Source organism: Bactrocera oleae, chromosome 3, assembly GCF_042242935.1.
Source record: "Bactrocera oleae isolate idBacOlea1 chromosome 3, idBacOlea1, whole genome shotgun sequence".
Lineage (NCBI taxonomy): Eukaryota > Metazoa > Arthropoda > Insecta > Diptera > Tephritidae > Bactrocera > Bactrocera oleae.
The window spans coordinates 70,142,801-70,166,874 of NC_091537.1; the positions used below are offsets into that span (position 1 = coordinate 70,142,801).

The 24,074-nt window shown below is 33.6% G+C and overlaps 1 protein-coding gene across 4 annotated transcripts; it reads right to left on the reverse strand.

The window, feature by feature from the left end:
* Positions 1 to 22,808, reverse strand: LOC106617852 (uncharacterized). 4 transcript variants are annotated; one of them, XM_036361879.2, is made up of 6 exons: positions 22,788 to 22,808; positions 8,736 to 8,969; positions 7,638 to 7,869; positions 5,967 to 6,175; positions 5,260 to 5,431; positions 1 to 2,632 (listed from the first exon to the last, which is right to left on the reverse strand). In XM_036361879.2, exons 2-6 carry the CDS (start codon positions 8,936 to 8,938, stop codon positions 908 to 910), a joined length of 2,541 nt encoding a protein of 846 aa, XP_036217772.2. In that variant the 5' UTR covers positions 8,939 to 8,969; positions 22,788 to 22,808; the 3' UTR covers positions 1 to 907. The 4 variants fall into 4 exon arrangements, with proteins under 4 accessions (XP_036217772.2, XP_014090783.3, XP_014090756.3 ...); XM_014235308.3 differs by lacking the exon at positions 22,788 to 22,808 and adding an exon at positions 20,596 to 20,938 and having other exon boundaries at positions 6,045 to 6,175; XM_014235281.3 differs by lacking the exon at positions 22,788 to 22,808 and adding an exon at positions 20,596 to 20,938.
* Between the last annotated feature and the right edge of the window lie 1,266 nt (positions 22,809 to 24,074).

Sequence of the window (24,074 nt, forward strand, 5' to 3'; positions counted from 1 at the left end):
TTTCTCGTTCAAATTTATTGTCAATTATATATTGTGCGATATACATATACATAAATATACAAATATATACATACATACATATATTAAGAAAACAGTTATTTGTTATAATACCCAATAATTTGAACTAGGTAAAATATATTCATTTATTTAGTCTAATAACTAAGCAGACAATTGCACATTTAGCTCAGTATAACAAAGTATTGTATAAAGTACCAGTTATGTTAATGATTAATATAAATATATTTAAATTTAATTAAATATATGTATTTGTATGTTACCAGCTTGGCAGCCGTACCGTTATGCGTTAAGTGGGGCCAATATTGCATTTCAGATCCTGCACGCATCTAATCGATCACTCACATATGTATATGAGTACATACACACATACGTACATACATACGTATATAGATATCCTTGGTAGATCTCTTTGGTAGATATAATGTTCATTTATTAAAATAATGCAAAATAAAATTATTATAATTATTAACAAATGTTTGCTTGGAGCAGAGTGCACCATCAAGTACAATGTAATGAAGAAGAAAATAATATGGAGCACTCTGTTAATAAACAAATTTACTCATTTAGTGAGCACGCTATTGAGCACACATAGCACCTCTTATGGATAAAAAAAGTAGCTACCGGAGGTCTCATAAAAATATAAATATATATTCGCCTAAAAGTATGCAATATACTGCCATACAATATACAATAATTGCCGAGACACCAAGTACATATAACTTCGGGCGCATTCTTCAATTTAAGAAAATTTACTATTCTCCACACAGTTACAAACGTCTCTTGTAAATTACATTAATTCATCTGAATGTAGTTAAGAGGTTTATGAAAGCTTTAATTTCACTTTAAAATTACTACGACGGGTAAACAAAATCATAAACGAACTATTTCCTCATTGTTCTGACAAGTTTTTGTTACGCTTCGGTTTCGGCACCGGATTCCAATCGAGATTGGAAGCTGTTGGCGATTGTTCTCTATAGTCATATTGCATCTCTTTCTTTACTGTACATTTCTTAAATATTTCATTATTGTTTAATTTTTGTGGATCTTGTGCCAGACCGCTGCCATTGCCGTTTACATTATCATAATCATTCAATGGTGTTACAGCTGCCGTCGATGTTGTAGGTAAATCGTCGTTTTGCCCAACAGACATTGTGCCATTACCGTTAAGTTCTGTGCGTTGTATCTCTCTGGCGAGATTTCTCTCAACCGCCGACGGACCGCTAAACTTGCGCTGTGGTAAAGGTGTACCATTACCGCTGCTCGGCCCGATGGATAAACTCGAACCGTTGTGTGCTGTATCTTTGTGCGCGGATGCGTTTAATAAACGTTGACTTCTGTTGATCGATTCAATGATATCCTTGACAGACTTACGTTTTTCGGGTGGCACATTCTTTTCTAGTGGTGCTAGCGATGATTTCTTCCATTCTAGGTATGAAGGGTTCGGTTTTGGTCGATATAATGACTCGAGTACTTCCTCTCGCAGCTCTGTGGGCGATTGTGTTTGATGCACGGTTGCCGTCACATTTGTAAGTACACTGTTCTTAATGTCATCACTAAAAGCCTCTTCTTTCCCTAGTAACTTGTCGTCTGATTCCGTGATGGTTAGCGCTTGTGCGGAAGTGGTGGGTACTACTTCTGCTTCTACTGGACTTTCTGTGTTTGTTGTTACTATATTTAACGGTTTCTCTGTGTCGGCTTCTTTCGAAACTAGTTTGTGTGCATGTTTCGTAAGTGTGCTTTGACGTACTGGTGGCACGGGACTTATTGGCGGCTCTCGATGTTCTCTCAGTATTTCCTTATGTTCAACGGTTGTTGTGCTTGTAATACCTCTTGCTGGTTTGTGAATTTCAGCAATGTGTGGTTTAGTGGCCAGAGCGGGTTTCACAGCATTTGGTGATGTTGTAGCTGTAGGTGTGGTGATGTCCTCGGTAATTCGTAGCTCGTCAGTTTCTGGGAATTTCAACGGTTCCGTAGTATGTAATGTGATTTTAGCTTTCTTGGTGGAGTCACGTCGTGTCGTAGGCGGTGTAGTAAGAGTAAATGATGTTTTTGCTGTAATCGGCTGTTTTGGTTCGGGCGAACGAGTTTGACTGCTTCGAAAACTTGTCAACTGGCTGGCTTCGTTGGACCGTTTAGCTGCTGTTGGAGTTTGTGGACTACCCGTGTGAACATGTATACATTCCACATGTCCCACTTCCTGCTCCTTGTTAAGTTGCGGTTGATTTGCAGGTATTGGCACTTTGATGCTGTCGGGTTCTAAACTTTCTTTCGTTTCGACCGTAACACTTTCATCGAACTTTTGTTTATTCGCAATCGCAGTAGTTTCTAGAGTTACTTGGCTCGAACTTGGCAACGCATCCTCACGTATAGGGTTAGCGACGCCATTTTGTTTTATTACGACCTCACTAGTAGTCTGTTCATGTTCCGTCTGTTGATTTGTTGTTGCGATTGGAGTTGGTTCCGCTGTGTCTTCATTTGTTGTTTTAACGAAATTTTCTATAGCAGCTGTAAGATTTGCAATGTCCATGCATTCTTCTATGCGCAGTTCAGGAAGGGGTTGTGGCGGTTGTGACATATCGAGACTAGAATCCGCAGACGAGTAAGTTTTGTTGACCTATTAAAAAAAAATTTTGTTTAAGAAAGGTTAGTACAAAGTAGTATAAGATTATATAAGATTGCTCTAAAAATATGTTTTAAATTTTATAATACAATATTTTATTAATTATATTATAAATATTAGGTATATTTTCAGCCTTTGACTATTAAAAAAGGTTAATGAATTTAATTTTGGATACACTATCACTCTGCAAGTAACCTGAGTTCGATCATCCAAAAGGGATGCATGGTACATAAGAATAATCTTCATATGGATTATTTAGCCTTCTAGGCATGTTACAACAATATGATAAGAACTTTGCTAGGGGATACTTATGTATATTAAAAGAGTAGGGTAATTACGAAGAATATTGCCATCGAGCTTATATTACTTTATTTTACATCAAGGATTGACCCAGTATTCCTTTCCTACATATGTATGTATGTAGTACATGCAAATACCTCAGTCAATAATAGATTGAAAAGATCGTATTTTTTTAAAGCAAACGCTTATTAAGGGCGACACAATGTTTATGATGTTTTTCCAACCTTATGATATCTTTTTTAAAAATATCACTAGGGGTCAGATCCGGAGATTATAGGCAAGCAATTCAAAATCTTATAGAAACAACTCGAACCTTTCAGTCTGTCCTAAAATATGTTATTTTTATAATTTGCTGTGTAAAGTGTGAATTACAAAACTTTTAATACAAATTTTGATCAGCGATGAAGTTCACAAAATTATCGCATTTGCAGTGATTATAAGCTATTGTTGAGACACCGTTACATCCTCAAAAAAAGTCACTGTTTGGGGTTATCTATGTGCAGAGAGAATCATTGGTCCATATTTCTTCAAAAATGAAGCCGGCCATAACGTTACAGTCAATGGGGAACGCTATAGAGTGATTATTAATGACTTTTTCGTACTTTGATTGGAAAATGTTGATGTGGACGACCTTTGGTTCCAACAAGACAGCGATACATGCTATACAGCCAACGAAACAATCAATTTCTTAAAGGAAATTTTTGTTGAAATTTCGCGTCGGGAATGTCGTGTGGCCTCCAAGATCATGCGATTTAATATCGGTAGACTATTTTTTGTGGAGTTATGTAAAGTCGCTTGTCTAGGTATGTATATAGCAAGAGGCGATTGACGAATTGGAAGAGAACGTTCGGTGCGTTATTACTGATGTACGGGTTATTCGGTTGGAATTTATTCGACAAGCCGCGGTGATCACTTGCCCAAAATCATTTTTAAAACATAATGGTAAATTCTTAACTTTATAAGAAAACCTAATTTATACGTATTTTACTTCTTCTTGAAAACTACATGTCTAAAAAATACCCTTTATGATGTATTTTTGGTGGATATCTACATAAGAGGCAATTTAAATATGCACCGATGTTTGCTGTGAACGTTACCATAAAAACCTTTTGAGACCCACGCAACACAGTGGACATCAGAAGAAACACAGCAACTCCATACCAGATTTCAAGCGCTTTGGTTTTCAGCTCGTTATTAGGCTATCACGCTGTCAATATGAATAAGCGATTTAAGCTAAAAAACCTATTATAAAGTTTCATTCTAGGGACTTGGGAACACACAGCATAGGTCGAACTAAGAAAGATAGTGACAACATTGAGACTCAAAGCCTCGTAAACGAAATGAACTGTCAAACTTTCATTCACGATGTCAAAAACCAATATACCTTTCTTGCAAACGCATTTAATTTTACCTTTTTTCAAGTCTTTTTAGCTTAAAAGTTTACCGTAATCGATAAGGTCTTACAAACTTCGTGGCAAATTTAATATACCCTGTTCATGTGGACAGTCCCTGCACACCTGCAGTCTCTTCCGCACGCTCCTCCGCTTTTCTTTTTGAAGCAATTTGGCGCGAAGAGCAACTTCCGGACGAATGATTAACAAGCATACTGGTTAAGGTTCCCAAAGATGGCACATTGATCAGCATGCCATCAAAAATAATAAAAATAATCCGAATAGAGGCTCATCTTGAAGCCTTGCTGAGGAAGCTACAAGCATGCCTTCGAACAAACAGATCTTGTCACACTCCGAGTCATAATGGAGCAAATCAACGAATAGCAAGTGAATATCCACACCTGTTTTGCAGACTTCAGCACCGCTTTTGAGAGTATAGAATGCACTCTTATCTGGAACTCGTTATATTCAAGAGGTATGTCAGAAAAGCTCATAAACATGATCAAAGCTCATTACGTAGGTTTTGAATGCAATATCTTACACAACAAATCAGACCTCGTGTTTACAAAGAATCTTAAGATCTGGTGGTCTCGTATCATATCCAATCAAGATTTACTAGAAAAAACTAACGATCTACCTATAGAGCTAACAATCACATACACTATTTTATTGGAACCTACAAGGGTCAAGAAATCGGGAACATCCGAAAACTTCGTGGTGACTTATGGTAGATGCCAACTTAAAAGACTCTCATACTAACTGGAATAGTATATCGCAACTCGCAAATCGGAAAGACTTTGAAGATTTTATTTTGGCCCTACGCTTCAACCGGAGTTAAAGAAAATACTATATATACATATGTATGTATGTGTATCAGTAGTGAATATTTGACCTTTTAAAAATAAACGGAGTTTATGAATTATATCTTACCCCAACGGTTGGCGGCGCAGGTGCACGACGTTTTTTACGGTGTATTCGTTGTTTAATGGGTGTTGAAGTGATCATCTCTCTGTCGCCGGCCAGTGAAACATCTTCATTATTTTCGTAGTCATCATCATCAGTTTCAAATGGATTTGTGCTTGCCATACTAATTTGCGATGATCTAATTGAGTGTTTGGCGAAAAACGAAAAAAATGTAAATAACCAAAAACGAAAAAAATGCACAATTAACACTTTCACACAAATGCAATATATGTAAATTTATGTAGGTAAACATTGAAATATTAATTTAAATAAACAGGATTAGACATATTCACAGGTGGGGTGAGACACAATCGTTGAGTAATCCTTATCGATGAGAACAAATTATTACAAACGCACACATATACACATATTTACTACTTAAATCACATGTATAAACTTATATACATTTATATAATCGCGTTTATATTGCTCTAAATCCGCATTTTTGGTGATTTATACAGATGAGGAGTATGAATTTAAGACGTGTGTACAGGTATAATGGCACAATTGTGACGAGACATACATACATACGTATGTATTGTATATAACAATCAAACCCGTAGTTAATCACAGATTTTGAAGAAAGTTGTTGTTGTTATTCCCTTGGAAAAGTATTTCTTATGGCGCCAAATGTAAACGAAAACGAAATGGAACGTAATGTAGCGTGAACTCACCCATGTGATAGACCAATGCCTGCACCGATATCAGAATTACGGAGTGGCTGTGGCGTCACAGACCCACCGTACACATACCTTCTTGGTTGTGGCACCGGTGTTGTGCGTGAACTGTTATTGTTGTGATTGTTGAATTTTGTGCCCATCACCTGTATGGTGCTACGATACTGATTATTTCGATTGAAATCCAAATGTGAGCCACCATTTTCCTGCAAGAATTAATAATTGAATGCCATTTAAGATAAGTTAAGAAGTGCTAGTTTCGGGAACATCTGACAAATATTTAGTCTCTCAATATAAATTTGGATATAATACAACAGCATTAACTTAACTTATACTCAGTTATCAAGTCTTGATTTAATTATGATATCTTAATTTATATCTGAAATAGAACATATATCTACATGCATATATATTAATAGCAAGCGGACTGAAATAAATACATACATATATGTATGTATACGTCATTATATAGAAGTAGATATTGAGATATTTTATATTTTTTGGTTCTAATCTATAGTAAGCGAATCACCATGTGACCATTTTCTATTTCCAAAACTGAAATCAAACACGAAAGAAGCATTTTATGATGATATTCCAGGCATTCAAACAGCCGTAACCGAGCTGCTGAAGAACATTCCTTATGTCGGTTACTCGGACATACCTTGGATAATATAAATAAAAAAAGGGCTACCAGAAGATGTAGACAAACTTTGTTAATTTTCGCATTCCACATGTTAATTAACAGTTTTTTATAATAGGTTGGGTGTGCTGCAATAGCCTTTGAAATATATACATATTAGAGAATAAGACCACTCCCACTGCAGAAATTTTAACATTCAATATTCACTGCGACTCTGTATTAAATGTATGTTTTTTATTTAAATATAAAAATAGGAAATTGGCGACCACGAGCATATTAGAAACAAAATCGAAAAGATTATTTTTTGAGAATATTTTTAGATCAAGTTTGCCATTTCAGCTTCGAGTAAAAAAATCCAGAACTAAAAATCCTAAAGCGCCAACTATTTCAAACAGATTCTAGAATTAAAGTATCGATTATTCAAGAAAATTAATTCTGTTTGATTTTCTAGATGAATTCGTTGCGTTTATTGTAAACGTAATTTAAGCTTATTATAGGTAACGTTTTGATGAAATTATTGAAATGAGTTTTACATGATATAAGATCCACACCCTCTTACCGGCTATCTATGAATTGACGAACTTTCTCTGATTTACTATAAGCTTAGCTTAGGAAATTTTTTAATTAAATGATTGAAATGAGCTCAGCATTCTTGATCTATGAATTGACGAACTCTATATAGAACTTAGGCTATAGTCTTTAGAATGCTTAAAACTATTTTGAAGGAACTCAACCGTGAACACTTTCGTGAAAATAACAATGTTATTATAATTTTAGTATAATAATGGTCTTCATGGGAACCTCTATATATTTGTAACGTAACTCTTTCCAATTATTGTTTTATATGCGTTCCTAGGCACTCATATTTATAACATGAAATAGCTTCTCAAAAATAAGTAACTCATTCGAAAAAAGCTCTAAAGTATTATTTAACCTTAGTACTACAAAATTTGTGTCAATAACAAATTATTAAGCTTCATAATGTAAAATTGTTTAATATTCGAAGATATGATTCTCATTTGTTTTACCTTCACAGAAGCCACGTTCTGTAGTGAACTCCTGTATGCCGCATTGCGTTGAAAGCTCTCATTGATGCCTGCTGGTGTGGAGTAACGAGTGCGATAATCGGGTAGGCTAAGATCATTTCCATTCAACGTATTATATGGCTGCAGATCTCGACGTAGTGGTGGTGGGCTTTCTGATGTTTTGTTTATGCCCAATGTTGAGGACTTCTTCTTAAGGCGAAATGACTTGAATGTCCTGAAAAGTAAAACAAACGTAGTTGAATAGCAAGTTTTGAATGGTTATACAATTAAAGTTATAATATTTTAAGCAACCAAAATCTTTTGAAGGACTCTTTGGACGAACTGATCTGCTTTTACCCCTACACTCAAATTTAAACTCAAGGAAACAATTTTGAAAAATATACATTTTATATGGATGTGGTGCCGATCAATCGATGGATAACTCTCCATCCAGTTCAGTTCGTCCAAAGAGTCCTTCAAAAGATTTTGGTTGCTTAAAATCTTATAACTTAGAACTCTTAGAACAACTCTTCTGACTCATGGAGTATATCTGAACCTGTGGCGGCAACATTCTGCTAAGTTGTTCGATAAAGGGAAACGTGGCTAGCAAAGCAGGCTAAACTTTCATATCTTTGATAGAGTTCCCACTTTCATCGATGACGTGATACGTATCCTAAGAGAGGACACATGAGTCACTACTGTACAACTCCAGTCTGGTCTGTACTACAGCTGGCTATATTTTTAAACAAATATGATGATATAAATGACTCAACACAATACTTATACTAACAAAAACAAGAACACTTTCAAAACCCGAATATTCTTCATTTCGAAATTATTTCTTTTTTAACTAAATTTTTTTTAACTACATTATAATGAAAAATATTATATATAAAGTAACCTCAAATTAGTCTGAAAACAGTCATGCAGTACTTCCTAATACTAGTTCTTTACGAATGATTTTTTCAAATATAACTATCTTGTATATTAAAAAACAAGCTAGATTTTTTAAACTTCGATTTTGTAATTATGTTCAAACAATAAGTAGGCAAAGATTTGTAGCGCAAGCTCAAGACACAAAGTTATATACAATTTACTTACCACACATCCTTGAGACCACCCAAAGAAAAACTACTTCGCCGACCGCTCCCGTCATTAGATTTATTTATTTTCCAGAAACGCAAACGTTTGTGTTGTTCATCTTCGTAGAATGGATTGAGGTGTTCGGGGTAGTTATAGATGGATACTTGGCTTGTGGAGCGACCGTTTCGCATAACGAAAGCATCACCATTTAAGCTTGTCATAACGGCGGCAATCAGATGCCTGCGCTAATATCTAAAATATATAATAAACAAATGTAAAATATATAACATAATTTTATGCATTATATTATATATTTGTGGACATCCATATTTTTTTGCTCTTAATTAGTCAGCCCTTGAAATTAGAATAGAGGTAATCAAGATTCGTCAAATATAACGCAACGAATACTTCACGCTTAAGTACAATAATATTTATGTCCATAAATAGGTTTAATTGACGCTTACAGCTCGGCTAAGTGTTTAGCTAATCTTCAAACCTCCCCCCCTTTTGGGTAGGTTGTCTTCATTTAACCGTAAGTAACCGTAAGTTTATGCAGACTTTGAACACACATTTCCAGATTTGGCAGCTTCTGAGCTCTCTACTCCATTCAACTTAAGTCCTACGTAGTGTAATATGAAGAGTTTCCAAAAGAACTTGTATATTTCTTGGAAAAGCTTTTTTTTCTGAACACCTGAATTTTTTACTAGAAAAGCTCTATCTTATTAAACATTGCATTTATCATTATTTTGGAAGTGAAACGAATGATTTATTAAGTGCCGCACTTATGGTGACAGACTAAAAAAGCCGATTTTTGGGAATTAAAAAAAACTACTGTATCAATTGATCTAAATTGTTAAGGGTATATTTATACATATTTTAGGAATACACAGTAAGCTTAGGTTAGGTTACACTGGCTGGCTTTCACGCCATACATAAACCTCCTTTGTAAAGCCAGATGAATTTAATTTTTCATTCATAAGATTTAAGTAAACTTACAAGGTGCGTTCCAAAGTAAACAGTAAAAAAGTAACAAAGTAAACTCTAGTGGCGTCATCTATATGTCGACTAGTGCGTTAGAATCTGCTATCCTTTATCGATTTCCAGTAAAAATTTCATGACATTTCATGTATCAGAAGTGAAGTCATTGCGTTTTAAGTGTCAGTATGTGTGTCATGGTACGAAAATGAGCTTCGAACAAAGAGCCAACATTAAATTTTGATTTTTTTCAACTGATGAAGCAAGTTTATGGCGATGATTGCCTATCCCGTAGCAGAGTGGACGAGTGGTTTCAACGTTTTCAAAGTGGTCGTGAGGACATAAATGAGAAATGAGCCGAAACCCAAAAAATCGCGCCTGGAGAAGTCAAAAGTGAAGACAATGCTGATTTGTTTTTATGATTCCTAGGGTATTGTCCACAAAGGATTTGTTCTACCCGGCCAAAACGTTAATGCGGTATTCTACCTTGGAGTTTTGAAGCGTTTGGTGCGCCGTATTCGACGTGTTCGGCTCGAATATCGCGAAGATGGAAGTTGGCGTTTGTTGCACGATAATGCGCCGTCTCATCGATCGACGCTTGTGGCCGATTATTTGACCAAAAATCACATTTTAACAATTAACCACTCCCCGTATTCACCTGTTATGGCACCGTGCGACTTCTATCTTTTCGGAAATATGAATTTGCCAATGAAAGGAAAGCGTTATGCAGACGTGGAGGCCATTCAAAACTCTTGCACCGACATACTGGCGGCCATACCGGGCAACGAGCTAAACACTCGTTCGACATGCTTTTGTACCATGCAAAAAGCTGTATTAAAGCAGAAGGAGACTATTTTGAATAAAATTAATTGATTTTGCCGATAAAACCATTTGTTCTGTCTTTTTTTTTAAAGTCCTTTTTACTTTGGAACGCACCTTGTATATAATACTTTATGATTTCTCTAAATTGTTTGTACAGTTCATTGTACTAGCTTTGTCGATTTTTATGGCCAGGTATGAAAGGTCGATAGATAGACAAATGCATTAAAGGCGAGAGTACTGCCGCGTGGAACTAGGTATGATTTATATTGATAGAACAACTTGCTTCTATTTCTTGAATTGCCTTATAAAGTTACCGAGTGTATTGCGAAATTGTATAAGATTCTTAAAAACCCTATTATTCATTGCAATCTCTAACCCCAATCAGAAGAATATATTTGGCGAAACATCTTCTAAAAGTTTCAGCGCATATTGAAAGTAGGAACAGTTTCGATAAAAGCGAAAACCATTTATAAAGTTCGAATTAATTGCGATACGTGTGACAAATATTATAACCTTACTCTTTACATTAATGGTATTTTCATCTTACGTTTCATATGAAAATCACAAAATTTCTTTTTTTTTATTCTGGGAGTTTAATAAAAAAAACACCTTTGAACTTTTTTCGAGATATATTGTATTGATGAAACTTGGCAACATGTGTCTTGGCACCGTAAGACGGTTGATATTGTAAATGGGTGTAAACGGACCACTGTCACGCCCACAAAACGCCATTAACCGATACGATACCAATAAATAGCAAGACAAGTCGTTTTAGTACCCCTACCAACCGTGTGATAACTCCGCCTACTCCTCATATAACTCTTTTAATTAAAAATTCTACAAGTGCGATTAGTCATAAAATAAACAAGCCAGATACTTAGAATTTTACATTTTGGATGGTACATATATAAGCTTTATATTTCAACCAAATTCGGTATATAACATTCTTCTGTCATTGCTATGTTACAGTGCGAAATCGGACTACAACCCCGCCTACTTCCCATATAACACAATTTTAAAATCCACCTGATTCCTTGACCTTCTGGTATACAAATCAAGAAGCCATTAACATAACGGGATGAAACATTGCACGAATAATGCCTTTAAAGTACGCCACCGAATATGTGGACCCCAGTACCTACACTTGACTTTTTAATGAAAATATCGGTTAAGATATATAATTCAAATTCAGAGGGTAGTCTTTCCTGATACTAGTATGTTTGTGTGTCAAAAACGGGTGACTTTAATATATATATAATACATAACAGTGTATCTTTGTTACCTTAATGAATGAAATTGGGCGAAAACTTAACCTAGCCTCATATAACTAATATTAACCATTGGTGATGGTAAGTGAGGTACCTGAACCCTGGTAGCATTTTATTAGTCTGTGGCATGTTAATAGTATGTGGTATTGGCAAAAATAGATAAAATCGGGTCAATAATACCCCCAGCTATCATATCCTGCATATAATGATTTTTGTTTTTATACTCTTGCAACATGTATGCAGAGTATAATAGTTTTGTTCACCTAACGGTTGTTTGTATCAGCTGAAACTAATCGAGTTAGATATAAGGTTATATACAAATATATATAAATGATCAGGATGAAGAGGCGAGTTGAAATCCGGGTGACTGTCTGTCCGTCCGTCTGTCTGCCTGTGCAAGCTGTAACTTGAGTAAAAATTGAGATATCTTTATGAAAATTGGTACACATGTTTCTTGGTACCGTAAGACGGTTGGTATTGCAGATGGGCATAATCGGACCACTGCCACGCCCACAAAACGCCATTATTCAAAAACAAATAAATTGCCATAATTAAGCTACACAATATGATACAATACTGTTATTTGGTTCACAAGATCACATTAGGGAGGGGCATCTGCAGTTTAAATTTTTTTTAAAAGAGGTCGTGATCTCGCCCCCTAATAGATTTAATGTGCATATATCCTAAACCGCTAAAGCTATAACAACAACATTCACTGAGAACAAATTATTTTATCGACAGTGTAAAAATGGATGAAATCGGGTGGCAACTCCGCCTTTTCCCCATACAGCGGTACTGTTAAAAACTTCGAAAAGCGCGATAAATCAAGCACTAAATACGCCAGAGACATTAAATTTTATCTCTGAGATGGTATGAGATGACTTTATAGGAACCACGTTCGAAATTAGATAGTGGGTTTAGCACCGTCCACTTTTAGGTGAAAACGCATTTCTTGGGATCTGCTTAACCGACTTCTACCAAATTCAGTATATAATATTCATCTCACACTTTTATGTTATAGTGTGAAAATGGGCGAAATCGGATTACAACCACGCCTACTTTCGATATAATACCATTTTAATCTTCATCTGATATATTATAATAATGCGATTAAAGTATTGCACCTTGTGACCAAAAATTGTCTAAATCGAACCAAAATTTTTCAAGCCCCTTGGTACTGAATATGTGGACCCCAGTGCCTATAGTTGACTTTTTCCCGAAAATATTGGTCAATGTGTAAGATACATAATTGAAATTCATATAATAAAATACATAAATGAAACTCTCGATAATACATAGTATGTCTTTGTGTCAAAAATGGGTTGAATCGGATCAATACTTCCTTAAATATAAAATTTTGCCAACACCTGAAGTTATTTCCCGGGTTTTAATCCTTGCAAGTTGCGAGAGTATAAAATGTTCGGTTACAAAATTAGCCCTTCCATATTTTTTTTTGTTTTTTCATTAAGGCCAAAATGCGAACATCATTTACGCCTTATCGCTTGCACTTATGTTGTCGAAGAGGCTTTGCCTTTGCCTTTGCCTTTCATTAATTTTGTTCAAATTTATCTAACTCATTTTGTAAATTAAATATTATTTTTACTTGCCGCTCATTTACAGTTGCAAATATCGGACTTATGCAATTTTGTTTGATGCAATAAAGCAAAAACGAAAGCAAGGTAAACAAAAAAAAAGCGTTGAAAGAATTCGCATGGGTGCGATAAGATTGTAAGTGTATTAGCTTTGTGCGAAATCACATAAAAATATACATATTTATATATAACAGCAATATATATAAGTTATATATACATATATGTACATACTTATATTATACACGTAAATGTTATCGCTACATTTTTACAGAGGTGCACACTATCTAGCCTCTTCGCTTTATCAGCTTCGCAGTAACCACCTAACCTAAATTTTTCATAGCAACTGATAAATCATTACGTTTTTTATGCTCACATGTGTTACAGTGCAGTTGTCGCATGCCGGTCTCATAGCGCCAAAAGTAAGAACTCACACAAGTAAATAAAAAATGAATACCCAAAAATTTAGATCCACACCTTTTTTAATAACTAATAAAGAAATTAAATTACTACCAAACGTGATGCATGGACTTATATATTATATTATACATATTTCAACCAGGTAAATAAATATGTACATGGCTAAATGGAAGGTGCTGTATATGGAAATTTTGACTTAAGGGCTTTTCCACTGGTTTGACGAAACGATATTAAATTTATTGTAATCAGTCTGTTGGGACGAGCTTTTTACAGTGTTTCAAAAAGCCAATAATAATAGACTTTAAAGATTGAGGAGATCAACAGCATGAGCAAATGAAGGAGCCGAATCAATATACTATAGACATACTGTCGAATTTGCATAGCACTTGTAAACTAAAACATTATCATTCTTTCGCTCATGACGTCACAGTTCTATCAAGTTTTTCCCTGTGAAACACACTCTAAAAAGTATTGAAGCAAAACTGAACGAATTTGTTCAACGATAGCATAAATACGCCTTGAACTTAAATTTTTATAAGCACTACATTTCACAATTTTATCACATATTGTAATATTCTATGAAAAAGTACAAACTCTGATAATATACGTAACCACATCTCTTTCCTTAGCTTCTCTCGTAAAGTATAGGGGTCCACAGCGAAGAACGGTTCCGGTCCTATCGGACTGGTTGCCTCAACTTCTTTCGTCAGGAGATCGGCTAACTCATTTCCATTAACGATTTTATGCCTAGGGATCCATGCTAGTAGAATATTGTTTTCAGTGGCAACCCTGTTAATAATTTTTATGCACTCCAGTATCATTGTCGATTTCAATGAACGATAATGCCTGAAGTGCCGCTTGACTATCATTGAGAATGGCAATTGGTTCCTCGTTATAATTTTTCTCTAGAATAATCTCCGCACAACTGCTAATGGCTTAGACTTCGGCTTGAAAATGGATTGGAAACCTATCCCTGGACACTGACAGTTTGATACGTGGTCCCACTATGCCAGTCCTAACTCCATCTGCCTTTTCGAGCCGTCTGTATACCATTACATTGTGCTCCTACGAAAATACTCCTTAAGGGTGGAATCACCTTAGAATTATTTAAAGATGCGTAAAAATGCAGCAAAAGCACCCCTGCTTCCTACATTACGCATTTTGAGTCTCATCAGCTTATTAAATATAACTCAAGCATCAATTAAGGCAATAAAACTCCTTATTAGGTGGTCTCTTACTAAAGTTCATTGAATTGGTTACATAGTACATCTCCACAATAATCGATAAAAAGGTTTGGCTTACCGCAATTTTTTTAATAACAAAAATGGATGTTATGTTTAACTGTTGTCATACCCAACTATTATGAAAAAGTTTTAAGATGGAAATATTCCTTACTTGTTTTTTTTTTTGGTTTTCTAGAACAAATTAATTTATATTTATAATTAAATGGTATACCCTAATGTCAACGCGCATATATGTACAAGTACTTCAAGATCGTTCTCAGCGACGTATGAGTAATTTCTTTACGGACGACTTCACGACATTTTTGGAGATCGCTTGCCATTTTCAACCCTGATTGCTCTCCATTTTCCATTTATTTGGTAGAATTTGGCGGATACAAACTACAAATGTACATTGTATTTTCGTAAATGTTCGAGAGCACAATAAACATACATATGCATGGATGTATACGCTCACATTAAATACAAACGGACATGTGCAAGTACATTTATAAGAAAACATCAACAAAGCTGTGGCAAAGAGATAGGAATGTTAGCGAACACGAATAAGAAGAAATCGAATCGGATTTATATGAACCTATACGTCTATTTATAGCAAAATTACGCGTGCTACGAATGTATTATTGAATACTATGTATGTACAATAGATTTCATTTTGTTTTTGTTGATTATGTTCATTTGCTGAATTTTGTATTGAAGCTGAAACTATCCTCATTGGAGTATCGGCCAATCAATAGATTTTGAATTTGTTTTAGTTCAACTACTTGTGCCGATTTGCATAGAAGCTGTTATAAGTATATGTACCTATATATATATATATACAAGAAGGGGAACATATAAGATACTATCAAGTACAATATATAAATTCTGTAAATCGCTTGCTAACGTTTAATGACCATCAGTTCTTAATAAAACTATGGCTACAATAAATACTAGAAATCTATATATACGAGTACATATTTTTCTATGTAAATGTGAGTACAAAACATGTATGGAAGTAAATTAAGTAAGTCAGATTCATGTACATCGAGATGTGTTTGTATCATCATAGCCTAAATAAATGATTGGTTCCAATGCTACAAATATTGTAAAGAAGATTCTTATGTTTTCAGTTAGAAAATTTCGTTACGAAAGAAACTAATGTAAAAATACTCTTTTATAAAATGTTTTGGCTACTTTCCGTTTCATTGTTATTTTTGAGCAGGATGAAAATTAGTTTCTGAAAAATGTCTTATGTATCAATATAGCTTTTTCTGATATAATACGGGATCAAAATCAATAAAAAAGGTTATGAACAAAGACTAAAACCGCGCTTCTGTTCTTAAGGGGATATTCTAGTCTAGAGGCAAGAACTTAATTTTTGAAGTGTCGTAAAAATAGTCAATTAATATTTTTACTATCAATTTTTTTATTAGTTATATAAACATAACAACATACAGGAAAAAATTTAAAAAAAGACATAGACAAGTCCATAAAGAAGACTCTCTAAAACTTCAAGGTAAACCGGTCCATTAGAACCTGAGAAATGGTGGGTATCGTCTTGAATAACACAGTTTCGAGAAAAACGAGCTCAAAGTTTCTGTTTCAGCAGAACCAATTTGGATGCCGGGTCAGCAAAATACTTATATCTCTAAAAATAGTTGAATTTTGAAAAGTCCTCTTGTAGACATATTTTTGAATAGTTAAACTTTGACAATATAAAAAACAACGATATTTTTTATTTCTAGACTGAAATAGCCCCTTAATGAAAATATTTTATTGCGTAATACCTAAAAAATTCACCACAATTATTTCTAATTAAAAATGCGATTTTTATTGCTAATTAGCCGGAACGCCCATATCGGGCCACTATAACATATATAATATATAATATATAATATATATATATATATATATATATATACAATATAAATAGCTGCCATACAAACTGAACGATCAAAATCATGTCCTTGTATGGAAAACTTTTTTATTTTACGAGATATCTTCACAAAATTTGGCACGGATTATTGTTAAAGGCAATAGTATAATCTCCGAAGAAATTGTGCAGATCGGATCCCCATAGCATATGGCTTCCATAGAAACTGATGTATCAATATCCAGTCCTTGTAGGGAAAATCTTTTTAAGGCAACGGTCAGATCAGACCACTATAGCATAAAGCTGACACACAAGTTCTTGTATGAAATCTTTTGTATTTGTGAAGGGAATTATAGCTCCGGTTCAACCGAAGCTAACGTTTTTTCTTGTTTCTGAATTATAGCAGTAACTCATTGGTAAAAAATATCAAGTTACTGCTTCTATGAAAATCTTCTCATAAAATTCTTCAGCTGATCATATGTCGCAAGTCATTAAGGGCTCGTTTAAGAATGTCAATTTTCGTCAAAAATATTCCAGCTTTCCTAAATAAATTGAAATGCAATAATATATGTGGAGACAGTTGAGTATTTAAGGATTAGTTTTACAAAATGTTTTCATAGAAACCCTCCTTGTAGATAAATACTTATTGATAAAAGTGATGGGAGATTCTATAAGGAACTATGGTGAGGTTTTGAGAGCACTGTGACTGTCAGCTTTTGCGCTGAAAGGAGCAAACTTTAGAACAGGCTTTTTTACTTATTAGAGGAATTAATGCACGTTTAGGGGAGAAAAAAAATATTGATATATTAGTTTGAAGTCTTCTGGCATGTTGCGGGGTCAGGGGAGCTGTAGAGACCAAATTTAATAAATACTATATAATATATTATGTACATTTAACTAAACAATGACAATAATATTGGAACATGACACATAATTCTTACTTTTTAATGTACATATATAAGTATAAAGTGCATAAAATACCTTATTTTATCTATGGTTACTGCTAGCGATTGTATATATTGCATATGAATTCATACATACATCGGCTACAAATTACTATTCATACTAGTCCTCATTACTTTTAATTTTTTTTTTTGTTTAATTACAATTCCACTTAATATTCCCTTTCTCTATGAAATGTCTTCTGTCGAATTTTAATGATTGTAGTTACCCACTAATAAATATCTCCACAGAAAAGTATTAAATATTTATAAGTGATTCATTATTTTTGTAGCTAATATTTGCACAAATGCAGTTGCAATAAATACGCATTAGGGTGGTACAATAATAACCCGATACATGAAATATAGTTGTTGTATAAACAATTTTTTAAATTTAAGTTCAAAGATTCCACAATAATTTTATATTAGGTTAATCAATGAATTCCATTTGAAATACAACAACATATTAAAAAGTAGTTTTCCAATTAATCCGGTGTTTGATATTAAAAGTTTTTGTTCGAACCGATAATTTAGATATTAAAAATTTAAATTTAAAAGATATGTAAATTAAATAAAATATATTTAAAAATAAATTTTAAATTTTTATTTCTAGTACACTAATCCCATATACCGGATTGAAAATAACTTTTATTATCAAACATTGGAATCAAAACAAAAAAAAAAAACAGATTAATCCCAAAAATCGAATTAAAAGTTTATTTTTAATTTGAAATCCCGAATACCGGATTAAAAAAAAGTTTATTCCAAGCTAGTAATTAAAAATTACAAAGAGGAATTGTTTTAGAATTAACAATATATCGCGTTTGCGTAATTTATGTTCTATCGTTTTGGTTATTTTTTGAAAAGGAAAGCTTATTTTGAATAAAATATAGATTAGCTCTTTTTGTCTTATTTATATTTAATTGACTTTAATTATTTTGTATATATATATATATATATATATATATTTGAAAATTATATTTTTTAATTTGTTACTCCAACTTTTAAATTTAAAAATATTTTCTTACTTTTTAATCTAAAATTTTTGGAATTAAAAAATTTAAAAAAAAATTAATAAATAAAAATTCCAATCTTCAATTTTTAATCCAAGATTATTTAAAATTAAAAGTTGAAAATATAATTTTTAAGATTTTGGGATTTTGGACAAATTTTTTTTTATACCGGTGTTTGGGATCAAACGTTTTTTTTCACATATAAAATTTCTTAAAAGAGAAGAAGAACTCCGCGCTCCCTTTTAATTTCTTTTTTAAACAGCAAATTATGCAAAATTAAATTAAAAGAAAACAAAATACAGAATACTGGACCACCCTAATCGACCTACGATTAATATTACAAATTTATTTATTGAGTATCATTCTTTTAATATTTTGAATTCGACCATCCCAATATATGCTATATGAGTAATGCCAATATATGAGTGATGCCAATATATGTATAAATATTGCGAATTTATTTAGTAAATATACATGAAAAGATGTGTCTGCTATAATCCATTTAAATGTGTAACCCAGTTTATAACTCTGCTAATAAATCAGTTAAGATGAGCAAAAAAGAATTATGAAAAATTTTACTACTTATTATATTTTTAATAAAAATTATTTATTCTATTTTCACTAATATGTTATACTCCTTATACTATATATATTTTTTCTTTATTATTTTTTTAAATTTTCTTAATATTTTCTTCACTGTATTTTCATTTAATAACTGTATATATTTTTTCGCACTTGTAAAACGACTTGTCATCGTTTATTTATTTAATTTTTTTTTTTTTTATAATTTGATTAATTTTTTGTATATGTATATATTTTTGCACATATTAATATATTTGTATATACATATATACAATATATATGATTTTATGTTTTTATTATTTTTGCTGCAACACTTAAGCACTTTTCTAGTTAAAGTTTTTCTTGCTATTACGACACCAAGATCATCGCTCATAATCACTTTTGTTATTATTGCTCAGCGACGGTTACCGTCATAATTATTGTCTCACCACCGTTAACACTATCAACACTGCGGCTGGGCAACAAAGTTCACTTATGAATGTACTATTTAGAGTACACGGGTATGCAATCACACATTAAAACACATATTTACTTATATAGACTTATATGTTATGTGTATATATGATGGAGCATATAGCAGATATCCAGCTACTTGACATTTCTACAGGCCATATTTCATAGTTTATATTCGTACCACTTAATATTGTCATGTTTTGCGAATTATTGTTATACCTATGTACATATGTATGTATATATGTTGGTAGCTACATACACACACATGCAAGCAGATATGAATTTATATTATATAGACAAGTGTATTTGTATCTATGTAGATATGGACACAGGTCTAGCAGCTACTTTACGTCTGAGATATGAGATATGGCGATTGCTGATTACAGCAAACCCTCACGTGAAGAATATACGAAAATTATATGCGATCATGTCGTACATCTCATTTACAGTAAATTCGCCACAAATGCTGGTCGAATTTCGCACAAACTTTTTCTTCTTCTTCTTCTTCTTTTTGAAGACGTCAACCAACTCGAAATCACAACAATACCCACTGAAAATGACAAATGATCAGTTTTTTGCCAATCAACACCTCACATTATTTATATAAGTATAATATTTGATATCATCACACTTTAATTGCTTATACCCGTAACTCCATACTTGTACACAGCCACTTAAGCAGATACGTACAGATAGATGTATGTATGTAAGTTTTTTACCTCAGTGAAAATTTTTGCAATATCTTTGGGTCGACGCGTGTGGTTTCTACGAAATCTAGCTTTTCCCCCGTTGTTGTTTCCGAATTCGCAAGTTGGAATTCAATAAATACCGTAAAAATGTATAGCACCGAGCAGCTCGAAAACACGTTGATTCCCACAACCGTTTATAATTTTAAAGCAAACTTCGAACCGTCGTTCGCCGTCATCGACGTTAACTTCTACTAAATATAATATTATAAAAGGTAGATACGGAGCGATGGCTGTTTACTTGAAAAAGCTGTGGAATAAATCGTTTGTGGTTGTCGTCGCGCGGCGCGAATACATGTGGTACGTGTACCGTGTATGAGTTCGTGTGGTCTTCTGAGTAGCTGTTGTGCTCTTCAACGATTCGTATGCGCGCACCTACAATACAATTCGCATTAATTGAAAGTAGCAAAGTTGTAGCTATAGCTATAGCTGTCGAGCTGCTCAACAATACAATACATTATTATTCAGCTCTCCTTGCGGTTGACATCAGCAAGTTAGCCAACCAGCCAGACCGCCAGCTAAGTAGCAGCCGAAGTCAGCTGTAGCGCTAGCGAGGAGCTACACAGTCAACAACGTCAAAGATTGCGATCAAACGAAGAAGCGGCCGAGATAGCACACACTACTTGTGTCTTTGGGTAATGACGTGAAAGCAAGCACAGTGGTTTGGTGTCGCTGAAAGTTGGTGCAAAAAATAAGTTGTTTGATCGCAACTATTTTAAACCATATCCTTAATGGGTTTTAAGCTCAGAGCGTTATATAATTATGGCAAATACCATGAATTACACTGGTATACAGTGATTTTGTTGCCCCAGATATAATATCGATTTTGTGTTATCTTAGTAATCATCCGAAGTTTTTCAATTATATCATCTGCCATTTTTTCATACAATCAACTTTTCATCTGTTAGTGTTAAACGGTTATGTCACCAAGGAGACTGTGAACACAACTATGCAGTAAAACTAGTACAAACTACAACCAACTAGAGCAGTTAATAAAGTTACAGTTGTATTTCAAGTGATCGGCAAAAGGATAATCGTTAAAATAAGAAAATCTCTCTACAGAAACAACAACATTAACTCCGCAATTTTCACAAATTTAGAAGGTCGGTTAAAAAGTGAGCTGTTAATGCAATATAGTATAGAATTTTCAAAAAAAAAAAAAAAAAAAAATCAAGCAACTTCAACCAAAATCTTTCAAAACATCAAAAGTATATAACAAAAAGTTTGGAAACTTAATTATTAATATTTTATGGTAAATAAATTCTGCACTAGATCCGACTAGTTTCGAGCACAACAAACGTAGAATGAAAATTTATTAGAAAAATTGCATTATTTTCCACTCCAATACAGACTTCGAGACTAGTTTAGTAAACGCCCGCCTTAAGCATATGTACTATACAAGTCGATAAAATACTTTTATTAGTAAGAATATAGACTCTTCAAAACATTTCTGTAAGATTTTCTACGATTTCGTAGCAGCAATTTCATTGGATACAGCAAACTTGTTTGTAAAAATTGTCAGAAAACCTCTTCGCGTCGAAACCAAATAGGTACCAAACACACGCTTATTGACATATGGAGATAAAACTTTACACGAACATAAAAAAGTTGTACCAATCTAGGAAAGCTTTTGTATCGATTCGGTTTGTGCGCGCAATTTAAATGGAACAGTCCAGGTCAAAGCATATTTCCAATATAGCTATTGTAACATAATATATAACAATCTCTGAAGTAAAAATTAGAATGACAACTACGAGCAATTCCTAGAAAACCTTAAAACCATGTATATTAGTACTTCACTTTTTGCAAAGAAGGCTCTCCACGTTATCGGTATGATGTATGTTGATGCAATAACCATAACTTACAACCCTTATCCAATTCTAACCTCTCACTTTTTCCCCTTTGCTTTGCGGTTTTATTATATACCAAATGTAATAAGCGTAAGTGCGATTTCCATACACAGTGCACTCTCGACACTGAGCCAGATAGCAATGATCGCAATTTGTTTGTAGTGCTGCCACTACAGCCGTCAGCAGAATGAAAACATATACAAACAAATTATAAATTTTCCTGATATTGTGCTTTTTTGCGCCTCGAATTGTTGTAATAATATTTTTCTTATATTTGTTCATTTAGCGGGTGAGCAAATATACACACGTACTTACATACAACCGAACCAATGAAAAATTATAAAATGCTCTACCTTAAATTGAGCACTAAATTGGGAGCTTGCTGCGCAGCACTGTCTCTATCGCTTATATATTCCGGTTGTGTAAGTTGGCTACTGAGTTGTCGTAGTCGGATTTGTAGCTAGAGACAGCGGGCGGCAACAGTGGGCAGCTTTTTGATTAGTTTTTTGATACCTGTGAGCAAGTGTGAGTAAGTTTGAGTTGTTGAGCACGAGCGATGGCATGGAAAAAATAGAATCACAATAATTTGGCTGATCTCAGAAGAAAGTATGCGCACGCTTGTTAGCAATTTGTGGTCGGCGTTAAGGTGAGTAGTAAGCGTATCTCATATGTCTCTTGAATTCTCAGCGGTCTCCAACTGTGCTCGGATTCACTTATAAGTATGCAATTCATTTGGGGTGTGAATCCCTATAAGTGCCCTGGGAGAAATGCCAATGGTACAAAGTGAGGTTATTCGTTGAAATATCAAATGTTAAAGTCTTCAACTCTGCGAACTCTAAAAAAGTTCACTTTGCAATTTTTTTTTTCGATAAACTAATTTGCCTTGCACACAATAATTTCAAGGGAAAGATTTATACATATTTAATACAAAATATTATTCAACCTCTGTTGGATGGAAATTGGATACCGAATAAATTCCAGCTGACAGCCCAATATTCGACCACCTTATCGAACAATTGGGACTGTATATCAGCAATACCGCGCCAAATAATCTCTCCCAAGGCGTCAATCGTCTCGAACTTAGCTGCATATGACAAGCGACTTCATATAATCTCACAAAAATAACCCAGCGGTATTAAATCGCACGATCTTGAAGGTTACGCCACAGACCCACGACCCGAGATAATGTGCCCACCAAAAGTTTCCTTCAAGAAATTTATTATATATATCGTTGGCTAAAAGAGGTAAACTTCCCTTGAATAGGTTTGTCGGATGTAAGAGGGAGGACGTAGATTTTAAGGTTAGTTCATACGTAATAAATATAATTTATTTCATACATTTTGCTAAGTGTAGGTAATTACTAATTATTATGTATTGAAAAGTATTATTGTAATCTCTTGAAACCTAAAATTGAACTTTGTAATTGAGTAACATAAATTGGTCTACAAATAAAACAAATTTACTTTAACATACTACATGTGTATGGATTGGTTATTCAAATACGATCATGAAGTCTTAATCTACTGATAGCAATTAATTGTGCTTTAGTAAAATATTACTGTATATTTACGTGTAATTAATATTAAGAAGAGAAATGCTACA